Source organism: Trifolium pratense, linkage group LG1, assembly GCF_020283565.1.
Source record: "Trifolium pratense cultivar HEN17-A07 linkage group LG1, ARS_RC_1.1, whole genome shotgun sequence".
Lineage (NCBI taxonomy): Eukaryota > Viridiplantae > Streptophyta > Magnoliopsida > Fabales > Fabaceae > Trifolium > Trifolium pratense.
Genome location: NC_060059.1, coordinates 9740463 through 9762341, shown reverse-complemented (window position 1 = coordinate 9762341; position 21879 = coordinate 9740463). Strand labels below are relative to the sequence as shown.

The following is a 21879-nucleotide window of genomic DNA, read 5'->3' as shown; positions in this document are numbered from 1 at the left end:
ATTGGGGAAAAAGATTGGTCGGGGGTGATGAATGATAAGGGAAAGGTGGAATACGTCGGTGTTTCCACCATAATATTATTATTATTTTTTAAATAATTACAAAAATAAAATATTGTTAATTAAAATCTAGTGGATATTTTTTTTAACAAGGATCATTACTAGAAAAATCTTAAATACTGACGTACAAAATCTGTCTCTAAAATGCAAATATTCTGTCACTAAACATGTTAGAGACATACAGAATTAGAGACGGATTTGATTCTGTCTTTAATTTCCTTGTCTCTAAACTATCAGAGACAGATTTTATATTTCGTCTCTGATTGGAGACATAATTTATCCGTCACTACCAAACAAAAATCTGTCTCTAAACATTGAATTCAAAACACACTAATCTGTCTCTATTGGAGACAGAATTATCCGTCTCTAAATTCAAATAATTATGTCTCTAAAAATCGTCTCTAAACATAGAATTTTGTCTCCATATAGAGACAGAACACATTTTCTGTGTCTAATAATTATTATTTTTTGTCTGTTTAATAATTATAAATGCTTATACATTTTTTTAAATATTAATTTTTATTTACTCTATGTAATTCATATAATTCTAGAATGTGAGAATATTTTTTTAAAAAAATCGATACCAAATTTGCAAATTAATATAAAAATGTATGTTTGTCAAAAAAAAAAACAACATAAAAATATATGTCATTCTTACAATTTACAAAGTATCAAATGCACTACTACGGTACTACATAATAATATCAAACTTAAAGTTTTTTTTTTGACTAAATTTCAAACTTAAAGTTGTCCAACACAAAAAAATACATATAATTGATTTAACGAAACAGAAAATAACTAAAGCTAAACTTCACTGAATTTCAAAGATTCTTTGATAGTGGCTGTTGAGATCCTAATCCAAATATATTTCCCTTCTTGTTAATGCCTCCAACCATGTATATACTATCATCATCATATTGTTGGCCATGTTGTTGTCTACTATCCTCACCTCTTTGAGAGTTTCTCTTAAACAATATAGTTTATGTGTCATGCCATGTCAACTATAATGGGTTCTTGTGGCGTTTATGTGATTTTGTCTGTTTTTCAAGTCAATGCAGATTTGACGGTCGAGACCAATATGTTATAAATAGCAAAAATATCGCGGATTAAAAATATAATAAAATTTTAATAGGGATTAATCTTAGAATTAGGTCACATAAATATAAGGACTAAAAATATATTTATATATATCCAATTGTTGTTTATGATTTGTGCATCTTGAAAAACGTCTGTGATAATGGAGATAACCAAGATTTTGAGGAAGTTGTCTCTGAATATAAAAACATTTTTAAGGATTATTATATGCCGATGCGTGCAAAAGATACCTAATTTACGTCAAAAGAAATTAAAAATAAAATTTTTGAAAAAAAAAAACTAATCCGAGAATACAATTGTTAGTAATATAATCCTCTTTCTCCTCCTCCTCTAACCTTAGCCGTCACCACTTTTTCTATTCTTCTTGATTTACTAGAGAGGGGTGATTTAGGGTCAATTTAGACCTAAAATCACACCTCCAAATTGTTTTTCTTTTCATTTTAATTAAATAAGTGTGATTTCCACACATATTTAGTATTTCTTTTGTTTGTTTTTATGATTTTATCATCCTTTGTTTTGATTTTTCCGTCTTAGTGCGGAGTATCCCGTCGTAGTGCGGAGTATTGTCATCCCGTCTTGGTACGATGTTAGCTTGTTTCAGGTTGAAGGATTAAAGTTGATTCAGTGCAGATCTAATCAATGACTTTGATGCCATCAATGCTACAGATCCGAAGGCATGGATATTCCGGAAACTTCAATATAGTCAAATATGTAGGCTTATGCAATATGTCATTTTATGGTATTAATACGGATGTTGTGAGTTTGTTCACAGATTCATCCTTTTTATTTTTAGCAATTTTGAATTTATATTGCATCGATATACTCTTATTAATTTGAATGAATATGAATACCTTTTATTTAGTCAGGAAAAAAATGTAATATTAATATCCCCTCTAGGAGTACCGGTCCTTTCGCCTCACCACTTATAATACTATGTAATTTTATTTTCCTTTTTATTTAGAAGAAGAATGTGAAAACATCAAATCCAGATATTGAAGATCATGAACATGACAATAGATTTATTTATTTTATTATAATGGCACTTTATTCAAGTATTGCTTACATTATTCTTTATTTTTATGAGATTTTGTATTCAACAATTGCACCACATTGTAATTTTTGAAAATTGAGGACGAAATTGTAATTGACGACCTAATATTTCATAATGATTAGCGGGTTTTTCCTTCAAATATCTGGGAGAGAGAAGACTGCACCATCTGATAAACTGCATCCCAACCATTTTGAGAAGGGTGAACACCGTCCCAAAAGAATGTAAGCTCTGGTTTATCACATACAACACTTTTGCAATATAAACCTCCCATACAGCAAGGTTGCAAAGGATTCATCACTGCAGAATGAAGGAAAATATTAGATATATATAAGTTCATTATACAAATTAATTATAGTTAGTTATTTGTTATTATCATTCGCTATATATTTAAAAAAACATATGTTTGGCCAAAGATGTGTCTATTCAGGCTCTGTTTGGTAACACAAATAAGCTAGCTTATAGCTTATTATATGAGCTTATAAGCTTGTTTCAAAAAATTAGAGGTGTTTGGTAACAAGCTTTTTGTACTAGCTTATAGCTTTTTTTGAGATGCTATTTCAAGTAGCATTTGAGCTTATAGCTTATAGCTTTTTACACTTTATTCCATTTTTACCCTTTAATTTAATAACTACCCACTCTAAAAAATAAACTACCCACTATCAATTATGTAATTTTATATTTAATAACCACTTTAAAAGCTAATTTTACCAAACACTTTAATTTCAATAAGTTAGCTTTTCAGCTATCAGCTATAAGCTAGCTTTTCAGCTATCAGCTAGCTTATCAGCTATCAGCTAGCTTATAGCTTATTTTTACCAAACAGACCCTCAGTGATATATTTTATTGACTTCAGGCACTGTTTGGTAAGTCCAATAAGCTAGCTTATAGCTTATTGAACTAGCTTATAAGCTTGTTTGAAAAAAATGTGAAGTGTTTGGTAACGAGCTTCTCTAACTAGCTTATAGCGTTTTTTGAGATGCTATTTCAAGTAGCGTATGAGCTTATAGCTTATAGCTTTTTCATTTTATTTCATATTTACCCTCATTAATTTTATTTATTTATTTTTTAAAAATTATAATAACTACCCACTAACACTTACCAAAAAAAAAACTATCCACTAACCATATATTTTTATGTCATTTTGTACTTACAACAGTTAAATTTGTCAAACACTTTAATTTTATTCTACTAGATTTTCAGCTATAAGCTACCAGCCATCAGCTATCAGCTATAAGCTAGCTTTTCAGCTATAAGCTAGCTTATCAGCTATCAGCTAGCTTATAGCTTATTTTTACCAAACAGAGCCTTCATGTTCATCGATCAAACAACATTATTGTCTGGTCTGGATATACTTTTTTTTTTAGGGTTTTGTCCTTTATAATAGATGTCTCTTTGATCAATGATCTGGGTAACTACCTTTACATCGATTTTCAAATTATATGATATTTTTAGGTGTATCGAAACATCAACTAATGCTATATAATTAATTACCATTACGGTTTTTCTGCATTGATTCAATTGTGGATAGAAAAGCAGTGTAGAGGTCTAGTGTGACGAAAATCGTTGTTTCCATTTCCATCTTGAGTTGTTCTACAGCTTGGAGCAACAATTGATTGTGATTCATGGCCACCATGTTCATAGTGTCATTGCACTTCTCATACGAAGATCTCTGAGTTGCTATAGGCAAACATCCATTTGGCTCCATTAAATCAATGGCAATTTTATTTATTCCCATGTTTTGAATGCGTTTAAGATTTAATGACAATTGATTTATTAGTGATGCACTAAAATCCCCTAAATCCTGCAACATGTATAGAGAAATGAAAGTAAAAATATTGAAATCTAAAAATACAATAAAAAAGTAAAAATATTGACAATTTAAGACAACTCTTTTTAGTATAGAATTTTTTTTTTTTATATTAATAAAAAATAGAAAAAAAAAAGTAACATTTTATTGAAATTTATTAAATAATAATTAAGTAGTAGATGTTTGGTGGGGTGGGGAAAAAATTATAATTAAGTAGTAAAAGAAATTAATTAATTTAAATGCTCACCTTAGTGTTATCCCCATTTTCACGCAAAAACTTAGAATAGTCATTACCGGCAACGCTGACAAGAGCAATCGAGGATTCAAGATCGATTTTGGTATACACGTTTTGTTGAATTAATTCCTCAAATTTATCAATTTGGGTAGTCATGTTTGGTCCATCAACCAAAGTATTGAAAACACCAGTTCCTCCATAGGCAAAGTTCATACCATATTTTAATTCTGAGGAATCTCTCAAATAAAATGGTGCAGGGGATTTGATTTTCATAAATGAAGCTGCATTTATATAGCACAATAAATCAAACTAAGAACTAATAACTAAATTTATTTAATAAAACTATATTAGGAAAATTTGACAAATTCCATAATTTATATATAGAATCATGTTATACACAATTTTTTTTAGAAACACAAAATTTCTAAAACAATATATATGTATTTATACATATATATATATAAGGTGGTTGGGCAATACCCACACCCATCATGGATAATTTGATCATCTTATATGATAATGTTTTCTACGTGTTTAAATTAAAAAGAGCTACATTATATACTTTTGTTTTCAAATTGTTTTAGCTTGAAATATAGAGACAGTGATGGATCGAGAGTTACCAACATAATCGGTGAGGACGCGGCCGTCGGAGAATCTTCCCGAAGGTTTCCCGGGAAAAGTCCTTCCATAAGGTGTTGTATATGATGGTGAGTTTAAGTAATTTCCTGTATCAGCATAGGAGTCTCCAAATACAAATAGTTTTACGGAGTTGCTCTCTTCGTATACCCCATATGATGACTTAGTTCCTTCTGTAAATTCATCAATTAAATTTGATTGCATGTAAAATCCAAGTTCCTTCTGTAAACTCATACGGTGTCCCAGGACTAGACTAAGAACCACATGCACCAAAACGATAGAAGACCACAAAGGAGAGAAAGAGTAAAAATCAAGGAAAAAAAGGGCAAAAGCAAGCCCATAACCCACCAAGACCACCAGTCCCCAGAATCACCACCGCACATGACTCTAACTGTTCCAGCATAAAATAGGTTGCATCTCCCCCTCATAAAGAGAGCATGGGCTAGCAGGGTTTTTGACCAGATACCATTTCTAAGAAAGAAGTTTCACCCTATCAACTAGGTATTCAACCGAGGAAGATCTCCCGATAAAAATTAAGTCATTCAAGGAATTCCAAATCGACCAAATAACAGCATGTCAGATTAACAACCACCGTAAGTGAGCTCTCCTACCAATACCCATCCTTAGCAGAAACTCAAACAATCGTATAATGCCCCCAGGCAAAACACACTGGAACCCCAACCACCTAAAAATAGATTACCACACCGTAGAGGACACCTTGCAAGTTACGAACAGGTGGTCCACCGAGTTCCCACATATTCAAGGGTGAGTTTCTATTTAGTGGGCCAGCCATTAGTTTAAGTATTAGGACTCTGATCCAATCGTAATTGAGTTGTTTTATTTTGGGGACGACGTTGTTAATAGTCAGCATGCACAATTTTGTGCAGTGTCACAAAAGATAAAACATGTTAAAGTAGAGAGCGACCTAATCCGCGACTTATTCCAATAACATCTTCGGTGATTGAAAATTATATTACTTTTAAACGGTTTTTAACTTCATTAACAACAATGAATCAAGTGGTCGAATTTGATGGAAAGCATATCTATGAGACCCGAAAATGTGGTGGTTCTAAGAGGAAGCTGAACATAAGTTACCAACGCGGTTCAGAATCGTTCACGAAAGTGCAAGGAACAAGAACCCATTTATTGTTCCAATCTTGACACTAGCTCCAACACAACTCCTTAAAACTAATGTTTCTTCATCTTCCCAATCAAATCTCTACCCTTCAATAAACTTCAATGACCTAGTTCAATACCACTTTCTCGGCGATGTCGCCGCCTTAAACACTTCTAAGTTTCCCTCTGCCTTGCACGTGTAGAAGAAATTGTTGTTGAGTTTTTTTTTTTGTGTTTTTCTTTTTGCTGTAATTTGTTGATATTGTTGGAATTTTTAATAATGACATTGTTGGGTTTGTTGAAGTTGTTAGGTTTTTGGAAAAAGATTGGTAGGGGGTGATGAATAAGGGAAACAGAAATGTTATTCAAACATATAAAGTCCAGCAAAAATACAACATCACTGTTCATAAATACCTATTTTTTCTTTTAATAAAAAAGAAGAAAAAAAAGGTTTCTCTCTCCTTCATTCTTGCTTCGTTCTTGGAACATTGATACAGTGTAGTTACTGTGATGCAGTCAGTGCATCACAGTCGTCTGATTGAAATCAAACAGTTCAGATTTAAATTCACTGACTGCACATACAGTCATGGGTGCTGACTGCACCCAATCAAGGTCCTCGTTCTTGCTTTCTTGCTTTCTTCCACCTCGTTCTCCATCTGGCGGCCACCAACAACATCGAAAGATGGTTCTCCATTAAAAATAGATGCACGGGGAAGAAGACCGTGGTGAAGATGGTGCGGCGGCGACCATAGAATTACTAAGTTGCCCTTGTTCACAAGCAAAAATTACAAATTTACCCTAGATGTTGTATTTGTGTTGGACTTTAGATGTCTGAATAACATTTTTGGGAGGGAAAAGTGGAATACGTTAGTGTTTCTAGAATAATATTTTTATTTGTTTTAAATGATTACAAAAATAAAATATTGGAGGATATCAATAAAATGTATCATGCCATGTCAATTAATGGGTCCATGTGGCTTCATTTGTTGGTCGAGTCAGTGCAGCTATGCAGGTTTGACGGTAGAGACCATAATGTTAGAAATAACAAAAATATTGAGGATTAAAAATATAGAATAAAATTTTAATAGGGATTAATCTTGAAATTAAGTCTCATAAATGTTGGGACTAATATCATATTTAACCCTTATATTTAATTGTTGTTTACTTGTTTATGATTTGTGCATCTTGAAAAACTTACATAAATATAATAAATATAATGGAGATAACCAAGATTTTGAGAAGTTGTCTCTAAATATAAAAATATTTTTGAAAATAGCTAATTTACGTAAAAAGAAATATAAAATAAAATTTTTGAAAAAAATACAATTGTTAGTAGTATCTGCTTTAGGAGTGGTCCCTTCGTCCCACCACTCATACATAATACTATGCAATTTAATTTTCACTTTTATTTACCTGGGCTTCGTTTAATTCTCAGGCTTTTATTTTTAAATATTATATTTTTACTTAATTATCTAAAATAATTAGCAATTAATTTAGAGGAAGAATGTGAATACATCAAATCCAAGATATTGAACATGAAAACAATAGATTTACTTTTTGTAAAAAAAAAAAAAAAAAAAACTGATTTACATACTTTATTATAATAGTATTTTATTTAAGTATTGCTTACATTATTCTTTATTTTTATGCGATTCTTTATTCAATAATTGTACCACGTTGTAATTTTTTAAAATTGAGGATGAAGTCGTAATTGAGGACACAATATTTCATATTGATTAGCTGTTAATTTTTTCTTTCAAATATTTGGGGGAGAGAAGACTGCACCATCTGGTAAACTGCATGCCAACCATTTTGAGAAGGATGAAGACCGTCCCAAAAGAATGTAAGCTCTGGTTTATCACATACAACACTTCTGCAAAATAAACCTCCCACACAACAAGGTTGCAAAGGATTCATCACTGCATAATGAAGAAAAATATTAGATTTATAATTTCATTATACTAATTAATTTTAGGTGTATCGTAACAAAAACTAATGCTATATAATTAATTACCATCATGGTTTTTCTGCATTGATTCAATTGTGGATAGAAAAGCTGTGTAGAGGTCTAGTGTGACGAAAATCGATTTTCCCATTTCCATCTTGAGTTTTTCCACAGCTTGGAGCAGCAATTGATTGTGATTCATGGCAACCATGTTCAAAGTGTCATTGCACTTCTCATACGAAGATAACTGGGTTACTATAGGCAAACACCCTATAGGTTCTAATAAATCAATTGCAATTTTATTTATTCCCAAACTTTGAATGCGTCTAAGATTTAATGACAATCGATTTATTAGTGATGCACTTAACTCCCCTAAATCCTGCAAAATGTATAGAGAAATGAAAGTAAAAATATTGACAATATGGTCCGTTTGATTCGCTAAAAAATAAGGGACTGGACAGGACAACTGTAGTTGTACTGTGTTTGATTGTAAAACTGTTTCAGGAACTGGACAAATTGGGAAACAATGGACAGGACAAAAACAGAATTTTTTGTACCTCACTAAACCACAGCACAACTTTTTGTCCGCAGTACAAGTTGTCTAAAATGCCAAAATACCATTTTATTAACAAAATATCGTATAAGACAAAAAAATGTTCAATATCCCAAAAGTTTGTTCTGTGCTGTTTTGTCATGTGTTGTGCTGTTTTGTCTTGTACTGTTCTGTCCAGTACTTACCCTTTAACAAATCAAACACACCCTATATATAGGATAGCCATTTTTAGTATAGGAATCTGGAAATTAGTTTAAACGGGACCTTTATCATTTTTGGTAAAAAAAAATTATATTAAATGCTAACCTTAGTGTTATTCCCGATTACACGCAAAAAATTATAATAGTCGTTACCAGCGACGCTGACAAGGGCAATCGAGGATTCAAGATCGATTTTTGTGTAGACGTTTTGTTGAATTAATTCCTCAAATTTATCAATTTGGGTGGTCATGTTTGGTCCATGAACCAAAGTATTGAAAACACCTGTTCCTCCATAGGCAAAGTTCATACCATATTTTAATTCTGAGGAACCTCTCAATGAAAATGGTGCAGGGGATTCAATTTTCATAAAGGAAGCTGCATTTATATAACACAATAAATCAAACTAAGAACTAATAGTTAAATTTATTTGATCAACTATATTAGGAATATTTGATAAATTCCACAATTTATAGAATCATGTTATGCACTTTTTTTTTAAACACAGTTTCTAACAAAGTAGGTAACGTATTCACCTTTAATGTGGATTTTCTAGCCACTAGGCTACTTGACCAAAAAAAAATAAAATTATAAGGTAGATTTTCTAGCCACCATGCTACCATGTATAATTTGATCATCTTATTATTATTTGATAATGTTTTCTATATGTTTAAATTAAAATGATATATTATATACTTTGTTTTCAATTGTTTTAGCTTGAAATATAGAGACTATGATCAGAGTGTAGATCGTGAGTTACCAATGTAATCAGTGAGGATGCGGCCATCGGAGAATCTTCCCGAAGGTTTACCGGGAAAAGTCATTCCATAAGGTGCCGTATATGATGGTGCGTTTAAGAAATTTCCTGTATCAGCATAGGAGTCTCCAAATACAAATAGTTTTACGGAGCCGCTCTCTTCATATACCCCGTATGATGACTTAGTCCCTTCTATAAATTCATAAATTAAATTTGATTTGCTTGTAGAAACCAAGTTAAGCCATTATACTTGATAAAATTTACTAAAAGTAGTAGAGTAGACAAATTTAAGATATAACAAATAGACCTTTAATCGCATTATTTTTTATAATTGTAATAATATTAGCTCGGTTTAAAATGTGTGTATGGATTTAGATCGTATGCAGTCCATTAAGCGTACCTGTAGTTATAATTATGACGAAGAGGAGAAGAACCAAAGAGAAAAGCTTCACCATTGATGAATGATGATTGTTAGTAAGGGCTTTATGTATAGTATAGTAATACATGTATTGTACGATTCACATGTATCAACCGTATAAACACTAAGCAAAAGCTTAACCTCAATAGTTAGGGGCAGCTTGCGTGAAGCGAACATGAAATAAATCCTATCTTAGTAAGCAATATTATCGATCTCATTCTCAACACATTTTCTTTCTTCTTTTGAAACTTTGTTTTTATATATTTTCCTCTCTCTCTCTCTCTCTCTCTCTCTCTCTCTCTCTCTCTCTCTCTCTCTCTCTCTCTCTCTCTCTCTCTCTCTCTCTCTCTCTCTCTACTTAGCTAGCTATAGGTGTGTAGTTCATGTGAGACTTGAAAGAGGTTTTTGTTTGTTATAGACTCAAAAAGGAAGCTTAACAAGAAAAATGAGCTATTGTGTGTGTGTCTATATTTGCTACTGCATATTTTAAGGTGCGTGGAGGACAAAAGACGTTACTACTAAGTCTCGTTTGATATACAAAGAAAAATAGTCTAATAGAGTACTACTATATACTACTTGCCCGCGCATTCGCACGGGTCATACATGTGATATCGGTAAATTGTGAATTTCTTTTTTTTTTTTTTTTGCTAAACATAAATTGTGAATTTGTTAGAGCAAATAGAATATACAACGACAATATAATTTTCTTTTTTTGGATTCTCTAAATACTAGTATGTTAGCCTGTTCCATGTACGGGATAATTTTCTTTTTTAATATTATTTATATGTATTTTTTTTAAAATATTATTTGTGAAATTTGGCTTAATGTTCAACGATGAATTTGAGATATTATACCTTAAGAGTTGCTTAAATATATGTTATGGGAGCAAGGATGTTGTGTATTGGATAAATGACATTAAATAAAAGTAAAAGTTTAATCTTATTATATAAATAATACTCCCTCTGGACATAAATATAAGCAAAAATGCATTTTTTAGATTCATTGAATAATGAATGTATCTGAACTATAATATAATTTAAAAATCAACAAACTATATATCTTTTTTTTTGCGAGACAAACTATATATCTTTAAATCTTATCCAAGAAAAGTAATTAAATCTACTATTGGTTTTTTTAGGCCACCAAAAAAAAAAATCAACTACTTTCGTAGTAATCCAAAACTCTCACATTCAGTGACCTTGAAAAAATATATTTATTCAATTGAATCTCAACAAACTATATATTTTTAAATCTTATCTATGAAAAGTAATTAAATCAACTACAGGTTTTTTTAGCTCACAAAAAAAAAACTACTTTTATAGTAATTCAAAACTCCCACATTCAGTGTGTAACACCCTTAATTTACCCCTTTATTTTTTATTTTCAAAAAAAATTAATTTCATTTATTTAATAAGGATGTCACACTTACTCCAATTAACTAATTCTTCAAATGACTAAAAATCATGCAGCGGAAAATACAAAAATAATATAAGTTTCAAAGTCCGAATTGAAAATACTGAATCAAGTGACATAGTCAATTGTTATAAAAATTTAACAACATAATTAAACGAAAGTTTCTCCCAACAACATCCTAACAGAGCGACTCCAAATAAATAGCAAAGCAACAGCTATCCGAACACACCATCTATGATTCGTCTCCTACCTGAAAATCTACGGTTGCACACCGTAGGGCCAAGCCAAAAGGGGGAATGTAAAGGTGAGTCAAAATACATCAAGAAAATAACTGAATTAAAACAACGCAATAACTAACAACATCATAAACAACAAGACCACCTAAGCGGATGGCCGCGCACATTCATCAGTCAACCACAATCATCAATCGTTAGATAAATAAAGATAAATAACAACAACATTTAAATAAAGAAATATAATTTAAATGCATGCAATGCGCCTAGACTCGCTACATGCATGTGGTACCAATAGCAACGTCATTTCTAGTTTTACATCATAGAGGATCAACGTCATTATTTTCAACTTCATTAAGCAACATCATTTTCAACGTCATTAAACAACATCATTTTCAACGTCAATTATACAACTTCATTTGGCAACGTCATTGGATATATGAATGAATGCATGTCATGTTATAATAAGCAACGTCAATAGGCAACATCATTTAACAACTTCAATAGACAACTTTATCATCATTATAGCAACATCAATAAACAACTACATACAACAACGACAATTACAACATCATAATTTTCAGTACAAATCCAACATCATTAAAATAAATAATTCAACACTGTTATAACCACGTAGCTCAACATCATTATTCAACAAACCAACAATTCGACAACACAATTACTATAAATGAACAACGACTTAAAACAACATCGATACACAACAATTATTAGTAACTTCGATTACAACGTCAACTAAAATTTAATAACTCAATTAGTCATTCACTCCTCTCAGGACAACAACTTATTACTCGTCTTAACATAACTAATGCTCAAACATCCGAGAGATAGGTAACATTTTTTTCTCATTGTTACATAACCCACGCGGTGTTTGATCAATACCCAAATTTCTTAATTTATCTTAATAAGCTCTAATAACTCTTCTAATGTTGTCTCAGAATCTCTCACAACACAGTGCAAAAAAGCATTGGTAGAATGCGAACCATACCAAATGCTACCCTTGGATTCTTCTGTTTCTTTTGAAGAAAGCATCATAACAACATTTTCACTAAACAACTTCATGAAATTGGCTCTAAAACAAGCATCTATAATAAATAGAAACTTTGTATCTTTGGGCAACTCTTTCACGTGTACTATGAGATCATTAACTACACATTACAAATAAAATAAATTAATAAAATTGTTTAGAAAAAAATATTATTCATTAACAACAAACATTAATATTTAAAATATTACCTTCCAAGACTTGATAATCGACGGCAGCAATTAAACCTGGACCTTCCTCTGATTTTGGATTTCCTCCGTGTCCACTCACAAAGAGAATTGAAACATCTCCGCTTTTTGTTTCTTCAAGAAATGTTTTTATTTTATACTCCAGTGTAATATTTGTTAACTTATCATCTTCATTGTCAAATATCCTAAGATCTAACTGTCTATCTATATTTTCTCGAGGAAAATTAAATTTTTCTATCAAAAATTGTTCAACTTCTAAACAATCATCCCATGTATAGATCATTTGGGGCTGATCATATCTCAACCCAATTAGAAGTGCTCTCTTTTTGCCAACAGATGAAGAAGAAGAAGAAGATGATTCGAATTTCTTAGTTTTAAGAGTCATACTTGTTTGTGAGATATGAAATAGATAGAGAAAGGGATAGAGAAAGAAAAAGAGAGAGGAGAGTGAGATTGAAAAGAAGAGAGTGACAGTGTTGCAGGGAGGTGTCTAACTATGTATGTATAGGTAGAGTGGTACATACAGTAGCTTTTAAAGGACCTTAGGATTAAAGAAAGGTATAATGGGTTTGGGTTTAAGTCTGATATGGCAGGTTTGTGCTCTATTTTTGTTCAAACTTTGTTTTCAAAGTTGTTTTCAATGCATTAAACAATGTACAATAAGAGAGGTAAATTGAATGTTCCTCATCTTTATTTGTTGGAATTTCTTTATATTCTGTTCCCCTCAAGGAAACTTTGGTCTCAATCTTACCACGTTAGTGGTTGCTGTAACACCCTTAATTTACCCCTTTATTTTATTTTCAAAAAAAATATAATTTCATTTATTTAATAAGGATGTCACACTTACTCCAATTAACTAATTCCTCAAATTATTAAAAATCATGCAGCGAAAAATACAAAAATAATATATGTTTCAAAGTCCGAATTGAAAATACTGAATCAAGTGACATAGCTCAATTGTTATAAAAATTTAACAACATAATTAAATAAAAGTTTCTCCCAACAACATCCTAACAGAGCGACTCCAAATAAATAACAAAGCAACAGCTATCCAAACACACCATCTATGATTCGTCGCCTACCTGAAAATCTACGGTTGCACACCGTAGGGCCAAGCCAGAAGGGGGATGTAAAGGTGAGTCAAAATACATCAAGAAAGTAACTGAATTAAAACAACACAATAACTAACAACATCATAAACAACAACAAGACCACCTAAGCGGATGGCCACGCACATTCATCAGTCAACCACAATCATCAATCGTTAATTAAATAAAGAGAAATAACAACAACATTTAAATAAAGAAATATAATCTAAATGCATGCAATGCGCATAGAATCGCTACATGCATGTGGTACCAATATCAACGTCATTTCTAGTTTTACATCATAGAGGATCAACGTCATTATTTTCAACTTCATTAAGCAACATAATTTTCAACGTCATTAAACAACATCATTTTCAACGTCAATTATACAACTTCATTAGGCAACGTCATTGGATACATGAATGAATGCATGTCATGTTATAATAAGCAACGTCAATAGGCAACATCATTTAACAACTTCAATAGACAACTTCATCATCATTATAGCAACATCAATAAACAACTACATACAACAACGACAATTACAACATCATAATTTTCAGTACAAATCCAACATCATTAAAATAAATAATTCAACACTGTTATAACCACGTAGCTCAACATCCTTATTCAACAAACCAACAATTCGACAACACAATTACTATAAACGAACAACGACTTAAAACAACATCGATGCACAACAATTATTAGTAACTTCGATTACAACGTCAACTAAAATTTAATAACTCAATTAGTCATTCACTCCTCTCAGGACAACAACTTATTACTCGTCTTAACATAACTAATGCTCAAACATCCGAGAGATAGGTAACATTTTTTTCTCATTGTTACATAACCCACGCGGTGTTTGATCAATACCCAAATTTCTTAATTTATCTTAATAAGCTCTAATAACTCTTCTAATGTTGTCTCAGAATCTCTCACAACACAGTGCAAAAAAGCATTGGTAGAATGCGAACCATACCAAATGCTACCCTTGGATTCTTCTGTTTCTTTTGAAGAAAGCATCATAACAACATTTTCACTAAACAACTTCATGAAATTGGCTCCAAAACAAGCATCTATAATAAATAGAAACTTTGTATCTTTGGGCAACTCTTTCACGTGTACTATGAGATCATTAACTACACATTACAAATAAAATAAATTAATAAAATTGTTTAGAAAAAAATATTATTCATTAACAACAAACATTAAAATTTAAAATATTACCTTCCAAGACTTGATAATCGACGGCAGCAATTAAACCTGGACCTTCCTCTGATTTTGGATTTCCTCCGTGTCCACTCACAAAGAGAATTGAAACATCTCCGCTTTTTGTTTCTTCAAGAAATGTTTTTATTTTATACTCCAGTGTAATATTTGTTAACTTATCATCTTCATTGTCAAATATCCTAAGATCTAACTGCCTATCTATATTTTCTCGAGGAAAATTAAATTTTTCTATCAAAAATTGTTCAACTTCTAAACAATCATCCCATGTATAGATCATTTGGGGCTGATCATATCTCAACCCAATTAGAAGTGCTCTCTTTTTGCCAACAGATGAAGAAGAAGAATATGATTCAAATTTCTTAGTTTTAAGACTCATACTTGTTTGTGAGATATAAAATAGATAGAGAAAGGGATAGAGAAAGAAAAAGAGAGAGGAGAGTGAGATTGAAAAGAAGAGAGTGACGGTGATGCAGGGAGGTGTCTAACTATGTATGTATAGGTAGAGTGGTACATACAATAGCTTTTAAAGGACCTTAGGATTAAAGAAAGGTATAATGGGTTTGGGTTTAAGTCTGATATGGCAGGTTTGTGCTCTATTTGTTCAAACTTTGTTTTCAAAGTTGTTTTCAATGCATTAAACAATGTACAATAAGAGAGGTCAATTGAATGTTCCTCATCTTTATTTGTTGGAATTTCTTTATATTCTGTTCCCCTCAAGGAAACTTTGGTCTCAATCGTACCACGTTGGTGGTTGCTGTAACACCCTTAATTTACCCCTTTATTTTATTTTCAAAAAAAATATAATTTCATTTATTTAATAAGGATGTCATACTTACTCCAATTAACTAATTCCTCAAATTATTAAAAATCATGCAGCGAAAAATACAAAAATAATATATGTTTCAAAGTCCGAATTGAAAATAGTTAAGGAGTCCAAGAAGTGTGACAAAGTGCGACTGCGAGCTATTTAAAATAGGACTACTCGATCTATTTTTTTTATCTTTGCAATACATGATTTTTTTTAATCTTAAATCAACCAAAACTGCATCGTGAATACCCTTAATTCTTTGGGGCGTTTGTTTCACCGATTTTAAGAGCATCTACAATGGAGCACTCCAACTTTGAGTATTTAAATGGGTCCCACATGGACACATCGCTAATTTATTGTTTTTTAATAATAGTACCTAATATGTACTCAACCGCTCCAATGGAGCACTTCTTAAAAAGTTCTAAAATGGGTCTCATCAATAACTCCACATCATTACAATAACTTATTATTTAATTATCTATTTTATAATATAAATTGATTGAATGATAAAATTACAAAATTAGCATGTACTATTTTTTTTTATAATTCGAAAAAATAATTAAAAATCGAAATTTAATTTAAAATAATATTGCCAAATTTTAAGAATTACATAATTAAAAAATAATTTAAAATAACATTACATGATTTTAAAAACAATTAATTTTGTTGATCATCATACCCAAAACGTTGCCAAATATACTCGACAAGATCGTGTTGAAGATGAGCTCGCCTATCTTGAATTTCTGCTCTTCTTTGAAGGTATGATGCGAGATTTGGATGAGGACTATTATGTGTGTCAGTTGTTGAAACATCATTGTTGGGGGCTGATCATAAGAATAATTAAAATGACCAATTCAAAAATTGTGCTTTTGTGATGTACCAAAAAAAATATATCATTTTGTGAAACATCATTTTTTTACACGCCAATTCAAAAATTGTGTTTTTGTTATGTACCAAAAAACAATTGTGTTTTTGTATAAATATCGATTAATTCAAATTGGATATATAAAATAAAGTGGGTCACATGAAAAGATATTTTAATGAAAAATAAGGTGGGTCCAAGAGGAAAGAGAGAGTTCTTATTTTAGAAGTGGTACCTAATAAGTACTCAAATGAGTGCTACTCCAATGATAGTACCTAATAAGAACCATAAGTGCCTAATAGGTACTACACCATTGGAGATGGTCTAAATACATTTCTTGGAGCCCAATGCTGAAAAAAAAAATTCCTATGTTCATTATATGAAACAGAAAATTTATCCCAAACAATAATCATACCTAGAACAATTTTTTACACATGAAGCTCGACTTTTAAGAATTTGAAATAAATTTTATAGGAAAAAAAAGTATTTGAAATAAAAGATTCCTAGGTACTCAAAAAACTATCAAAAAAAAATTTCTTAAAATGATTTTGGACCGTTGATTACAGATCGAACGATCTAGATTAATGCAATTATAAAACATAGAAACAATCTCAATCGCACATTATTGATCGGACGGCTGTGATGTAAAATAGTGTGACAATTGTGTTAAAATAAACTGCATCAAATCTTTTTCTCTAGAGTCATGCTTTGCAAACAGAAGAACGACACTTGTGAAAGAAAAAAAAAAAAAAAAAAAGAGGGAGGGAGGGGGGGAATGCTCGTTGAGTAGAGATTAAGTGATTTGTAAATAAGAATAACTTTTTTTAATAAGATGCATAATGCATAGTATGTCAGATGAATTAATATTACAAATCCATGAGGATCAAAAGTTAATTTTTATCCAATAAGTTGACCAAGAGAAGGTTGCAACAATGTGTAGACATTATACCAACCATTTTGAGAAGGATGAACATAGTCCCAAAAGAATGAAAGCTCTGGATTCTCACATAAACTATATTTCTTTTCTCCATTATCATCCACATTTCCACATTTGTTTTTGAAACCATCTCCCGCACAACACAATTCCAATGGATTCATCAGTGTTGAGTTTTCTGTACAATGGAGAGAAAGGGGAAAAAACTGAAATCATCAGCATCAAGACATTTTATTTTAGGGTTAAATAAGTAAATAGTCCCTATAGTTTTTTCAGAATTTCGTTTTTAGTTCCTGAAGATTTGTTTCGCACTTTTGGTCCCTGGAAAATTTTCTATCAAAACATTTGGTCCCGGAAAAATCTTTGGAGACTAAAAACGAAATTCTGAAAAACTATGAGGATAATTTATTTAATAATCGTTAAATTGGTGATAGTGCTTAATTAGTAAAAAGATGAAGAGGACATATATACCTTCATGATTTCTTTTCATGGTTTCAATTGTTGAGAGGAAAGCGTTGTAGATGTCTAGTGTGACATAAACTGATTTTCCAGCTTGTTGATTAAGTTGTTGCACAGTTTGGAGTAATTCTTTGTTGTGATTTTCAGAGACCAAATTTAAAAGGTCAACACAACCAAGATGAAAAGTTACCACTGTTATTTGAGGCAAACACCCAATAGGCTCCAATAAACCAATTGCTATTTTATTTATTCCCAAATTGTGGATTCTTTGAATATTTATGGATAGTTGGTTGATAAGGGTTGTAGTGAAGGATTTTATCTCCTACCATGATGAAAAAGAAGAAAAAAAAAATTAAGCATATAGATTTTTAATAAACAATATTGGTTAAAAAAGTTGAATTACCGACAAAAAAATTGAAGATGTAAAAACATGACGAAAATGGTTTCAGGTTGGGTTGAGGTCCAATGCAGAATGGACTTCACCTTAAAAGAGACACGCTAAAGGTATGTAACACCAATTACCAGCTCAGATCCACTCTGGATCATTTGTGCTATTTGTGGCGATCGAGGATACTCTAAGCCACACACAAGAGCTGAAAGGGTCTAAAGGGTCTTTCAGCTCACATTAAATACAAGACTCACACTCTTCTATCTATTGATATGCCTATTATAAAAGATAAACTCGTGAGGATTTCGCATAAAACTTCAAAGAGGACAATACCTCAAAAATGCGGTTTGAGATAGAAACAAAATAAAGTTAACCACTTACCGTAATGCTTTTGTTGTTTACTATAAAAGCAGTGTAATCGTTGCCAGAAGCACCAATAAGTGCAACAGAGGAATCAAGGTCTTGTTTGGTATAGACTTTTTGTTGGATTAACTGCTCAAATGAGTCAATTTGAAGAGTCATGTTTGGTCCATTAGTCAAAGTTTGAAAAACACCAGTCCCTCCCTGAGCAAAGTTGATTCCATACTGTAGATTTGAGGAATTTCTCAATGAGTATGGTGTAGGGGTTTCAATTTTCAAATAGGAAGCTGCATCAGAGTAAATTAATGAATCAAACCAAAATGCCAAAATGCTACAAATTGGTTAGTCAATGAGTATCCAATTATATTTATTGTAATTCATCATTTCACTTATCATGTGTATATTATATGTCGCTGAAAAAAATACAACGAGCGTAGAATCAAATTTTTGATCACCTATTTTTTTATTTACAATGGAGTCAGAAAAAATCGAACCTAAGACATCCTGCATACTACCCAAACTCATCATCACTAGACCAAATCTAATGGCTTTAATCACCTGTTTAAGGAGTTTAAAACTTTTACCACTTGAACTAATTCATTATTAATATTATATAATATATAATACTATATTAAAGATCTAAAACATAAAATATCTGGGCCGAGCTCACCCAATAGCTAATTAGTAATTACGTACAAGTTGTGGATAATGGATTTTCTCAATTTTATTTTTCTTAATTTCCTCAATTTTCTCAATCTCTACCTTTTAATTCATCTTTTTTCTCTTTTTCTTTTCTTTCTCCTCACAAATCAATGGCTAATATTCTTTCTCTTATATTTGTTTCTGAAAAGTTTTAAATGGTAAAAAATTTACGTACAAAATCAAAAATTTAAATTAATAAAATAGAGAAAAAAGATTAAATAATGTGTAATAGAAAAATATTAAAATATTTTAATGAATAATTGAATTTTGTAAATATGCATTGATTCTACTGGGTGGGTCCATTGAATTGGGTTGACATGTCCTATTTTTGTTGTTACTTTTACAAAGAGGTCATTTTTTATTTTTAAAAGGAAGTTTTTTTCACACTTTTTTAAAATAAAAAATAATAAAAAATTGTCACTTTGTGAAAGGAACAAGAAACACATCACATGTAAATCTGCATCTAAATTGTACCCTATTTTTAATTAAATTTAAATTTAAATTAAACTTACACTCACATGTTCACTAAAAAATCAAATAAATCACTATATCAAACTCAAATATTTATAGAAACATTTATCTTACGAGATGAATTTTTATGCATTTAGAGACTAGAGACTGGAATTCGAATTCTGCACATTGCATTTATTCATCTTAAGGATATAATTTTTTCTTCCTTTTTTGTCTTTTAGCTTAATGGCTAAAAATTTCACCTTAAAAGTGAATAAGTGGGCGGGGGTCCTACTTCAACTCCTGCATAATATATGCGATGTCCCTACCAACAAGCTAAGCTCACAGGGACTTAAGGGTAGAATTTTTATCCACTATTTTACATGACAAAAAAATAATAATAGCACCAAATGTAGTTACTCCTATTTGGCTAACTTTTTTCTCTTTCTTTTTTAAGAAGTTTAAGTGAGTTGGATGTTCGGTGCTTACTAAAGTCATGAGAGATATCAAGACTCATGAAATGCTTACAAGTTATAAGGTACTTTTTGAATATCGACCAATTAAGTCGTAACATTGACGGGAGATGAAGTCACATCTTTGTTGGATATTATAAATAATGAATCATCTATTTACCAACTCGACCGACAATCCTACATACCTCATCATTGTTTGACTAACTCTAACTCATCAGCATGGAGAAATTAAGAAACTACTTTCTCTGATCCTAAATATAAGGAGATCGAGTATAAGAGCAAAATTAATTTGTGTGATCCTCTCACCTAAAGTTTAATTTGTATTAAAAGAAAAATTTAAGAAAATTGATGCTCTACTCTTGTGTAGTAACTAATGGAGTAACTACCATGCTATAAAATAGGAATATTCTAACATTATGATTTAGTAATAATACTTATTCCACAAAGAGAGAAGAGAGTTTAATTACCAATGTAATCAGTGAGAACACGACCATCACTGAATCTTCCAGCAGGTTTACCAGGAAAAGTGATTCCATAAGGAGCTTTATATGATGGTGAGTCCAAGAAATTGCCTGTGTCAACATATGAATCTCCAAATACAAACAATTTTACATTGTTGTTGTTATATACCCCATATGATTTCTTAGTCCCTTCAGCCACTTCTGTAACATTAATTTGGATTAATTAGTTTATTAATACAACATAATTAAAAATCAATAAAATCAAATCAACATAATTTTGATGGAATTTTAGTCATTACCTGTTATTGAAATGAAAAGAAGAACAAGAAGTAATGGAGGAAGCACAAAGAGATGTTTCACCATTGATAATCAAAATCAGATTTTGATGATGTCAATCTGTATTACACACACTCTCTTTCTCTCTACTCCTATTTATTGGTACATATGAAATTATATATATGTAAATTTATGATGACACATAAATGATTTTAATTTATATTATTTTTTGCCAAGTTAAATGATTATTTTTTACACCACCGTATTCGGTTTATTAGACTACTTAATCTGTTTTGAGAGTCAGTTTTGACATTAAGTGGTTTCAGCCTCTTCTTGATTGTAGTTTACTTATTATGTTATTTTGACTAAATTTTAGTTATACTATGTTAGTAATATTAAATATTTTGAATGCATGTACCTAAAAAATAATAATTTGAATGCATTACCATAACTATAATTTATTTAACTTAATACTTCATTTTTATTTTATTTTTTATATAATACAGGGCCGAAGCCCAAAGTTAATACTTCATTTGTCCCTAATATAAGTAAAAAGTCAACTTCACACTTTTATTAAGAATTATATAGTTAAGTGTATTTGAATTTTGTTGATTTCAT

At 30.9% G+C, this 21879-nt stretch overlaps 4 protein-coding genes and 1 pseudogene across 5 annotated transcripts; all 5 read right to left on the bottom strand.

Annotated features, from left to right (window-relative positions):
- Positions 1–2321: 2321 nt before the first annotated feature.
- Positions 2322–5115, bottom strand: LOC123888048 (annotated as a pseudogene).
- Positions 5116–7740: 2625 nt separating this feature from the next.
- LOC123888038 (GDSL esterase/lipase At5g03610-like) lies at positions 7741–9904 on the bottom strand. The gene is made up of 5 exons (XM_045936991.1): positions 9850–9904; positions 9453–9641; positions 8802–9070; positions 8012–8321; positions 7741–7916 (listed from the first exon to the last, which is right to left on the bottom strand). Exons 1-5 carry the CDS (start codon positions 9902–9904, stop codon positions 7741–7743), a joined length of 999 nt encoding a protein of 332 aa, XP_045792947.1.
- A 2518-nt stretch (positions 9905–12422) lies between these two features.
- LOC123888028 (metacaspase-6-like) lies at positions 12423–13149 on the bottom strand. Its single transcript, XM_045936981.1, has 2 exons — positions 12768–13149; positions 12423–12679 (listed from the first exon to the last, which is right to left on the bottom strand). The coding sequence occupies exons 1-2, from the start codon at positions 13147–13149 to the stop codon at positions 12423–12425; spliced, it is 639 nt and encodes a 212-aa protein (XP_045792937.1).
- A 1591-nt stretch (positions 13150–14740) lies between these two features.
- Positions 14741–15464, bottom strand: LOC123888021 (metacaspase-6-like). Its single transcript, XM_045936968.1, has 2 exons — positions 15086–15464; positions 14741–14997 (listed from the first exon to the last, which is right to left on the bottom strand). The coding sequence occupies exons 1-2, from the start codon at positions 15462–15464 to the stop codon at positions 14741–14743; spliced, it is 636 nt and encodes a 211-aa protein (XP_045792924.1).
- Positions 15465–17555: 2091 nt separating this feature from the next.
- Positions 17556–21408, bottom strand: LOC123920332 (GDSL esterase/lipase At5g03610-like). 2 transcript variants are annotated; one of them, XM_045972604.1, is made up of 5 exons: positions 21285–21408; positions 20992–21186; positions 18921–19186; positions 18164–18473; positions 17556–17870 (listed from the first exon to the last, which is right to left on the bottom strand). In XM_045972604.1, the coding sequence occupies exons 1-5, from the start codon at positions 21346–21348 to the stop codon at positions 17656–17658; spliced, it is 1050 nt and encodes a 349-aa protein (XP_045828560.1). In that variant the 5' UTR covers positions 21349–21408; the 3' UTR covers positions 17556–17655. The 2 variants fall into 2 exon arrangements, with proteins under 2 accessions (XP_045828560.1, XP_045828566.1); XM_045972610.1 differs by having other exon boundaries at positions 20992–21183.
- Positions 21409–21879: the final 471 nt, after the last annotated feature.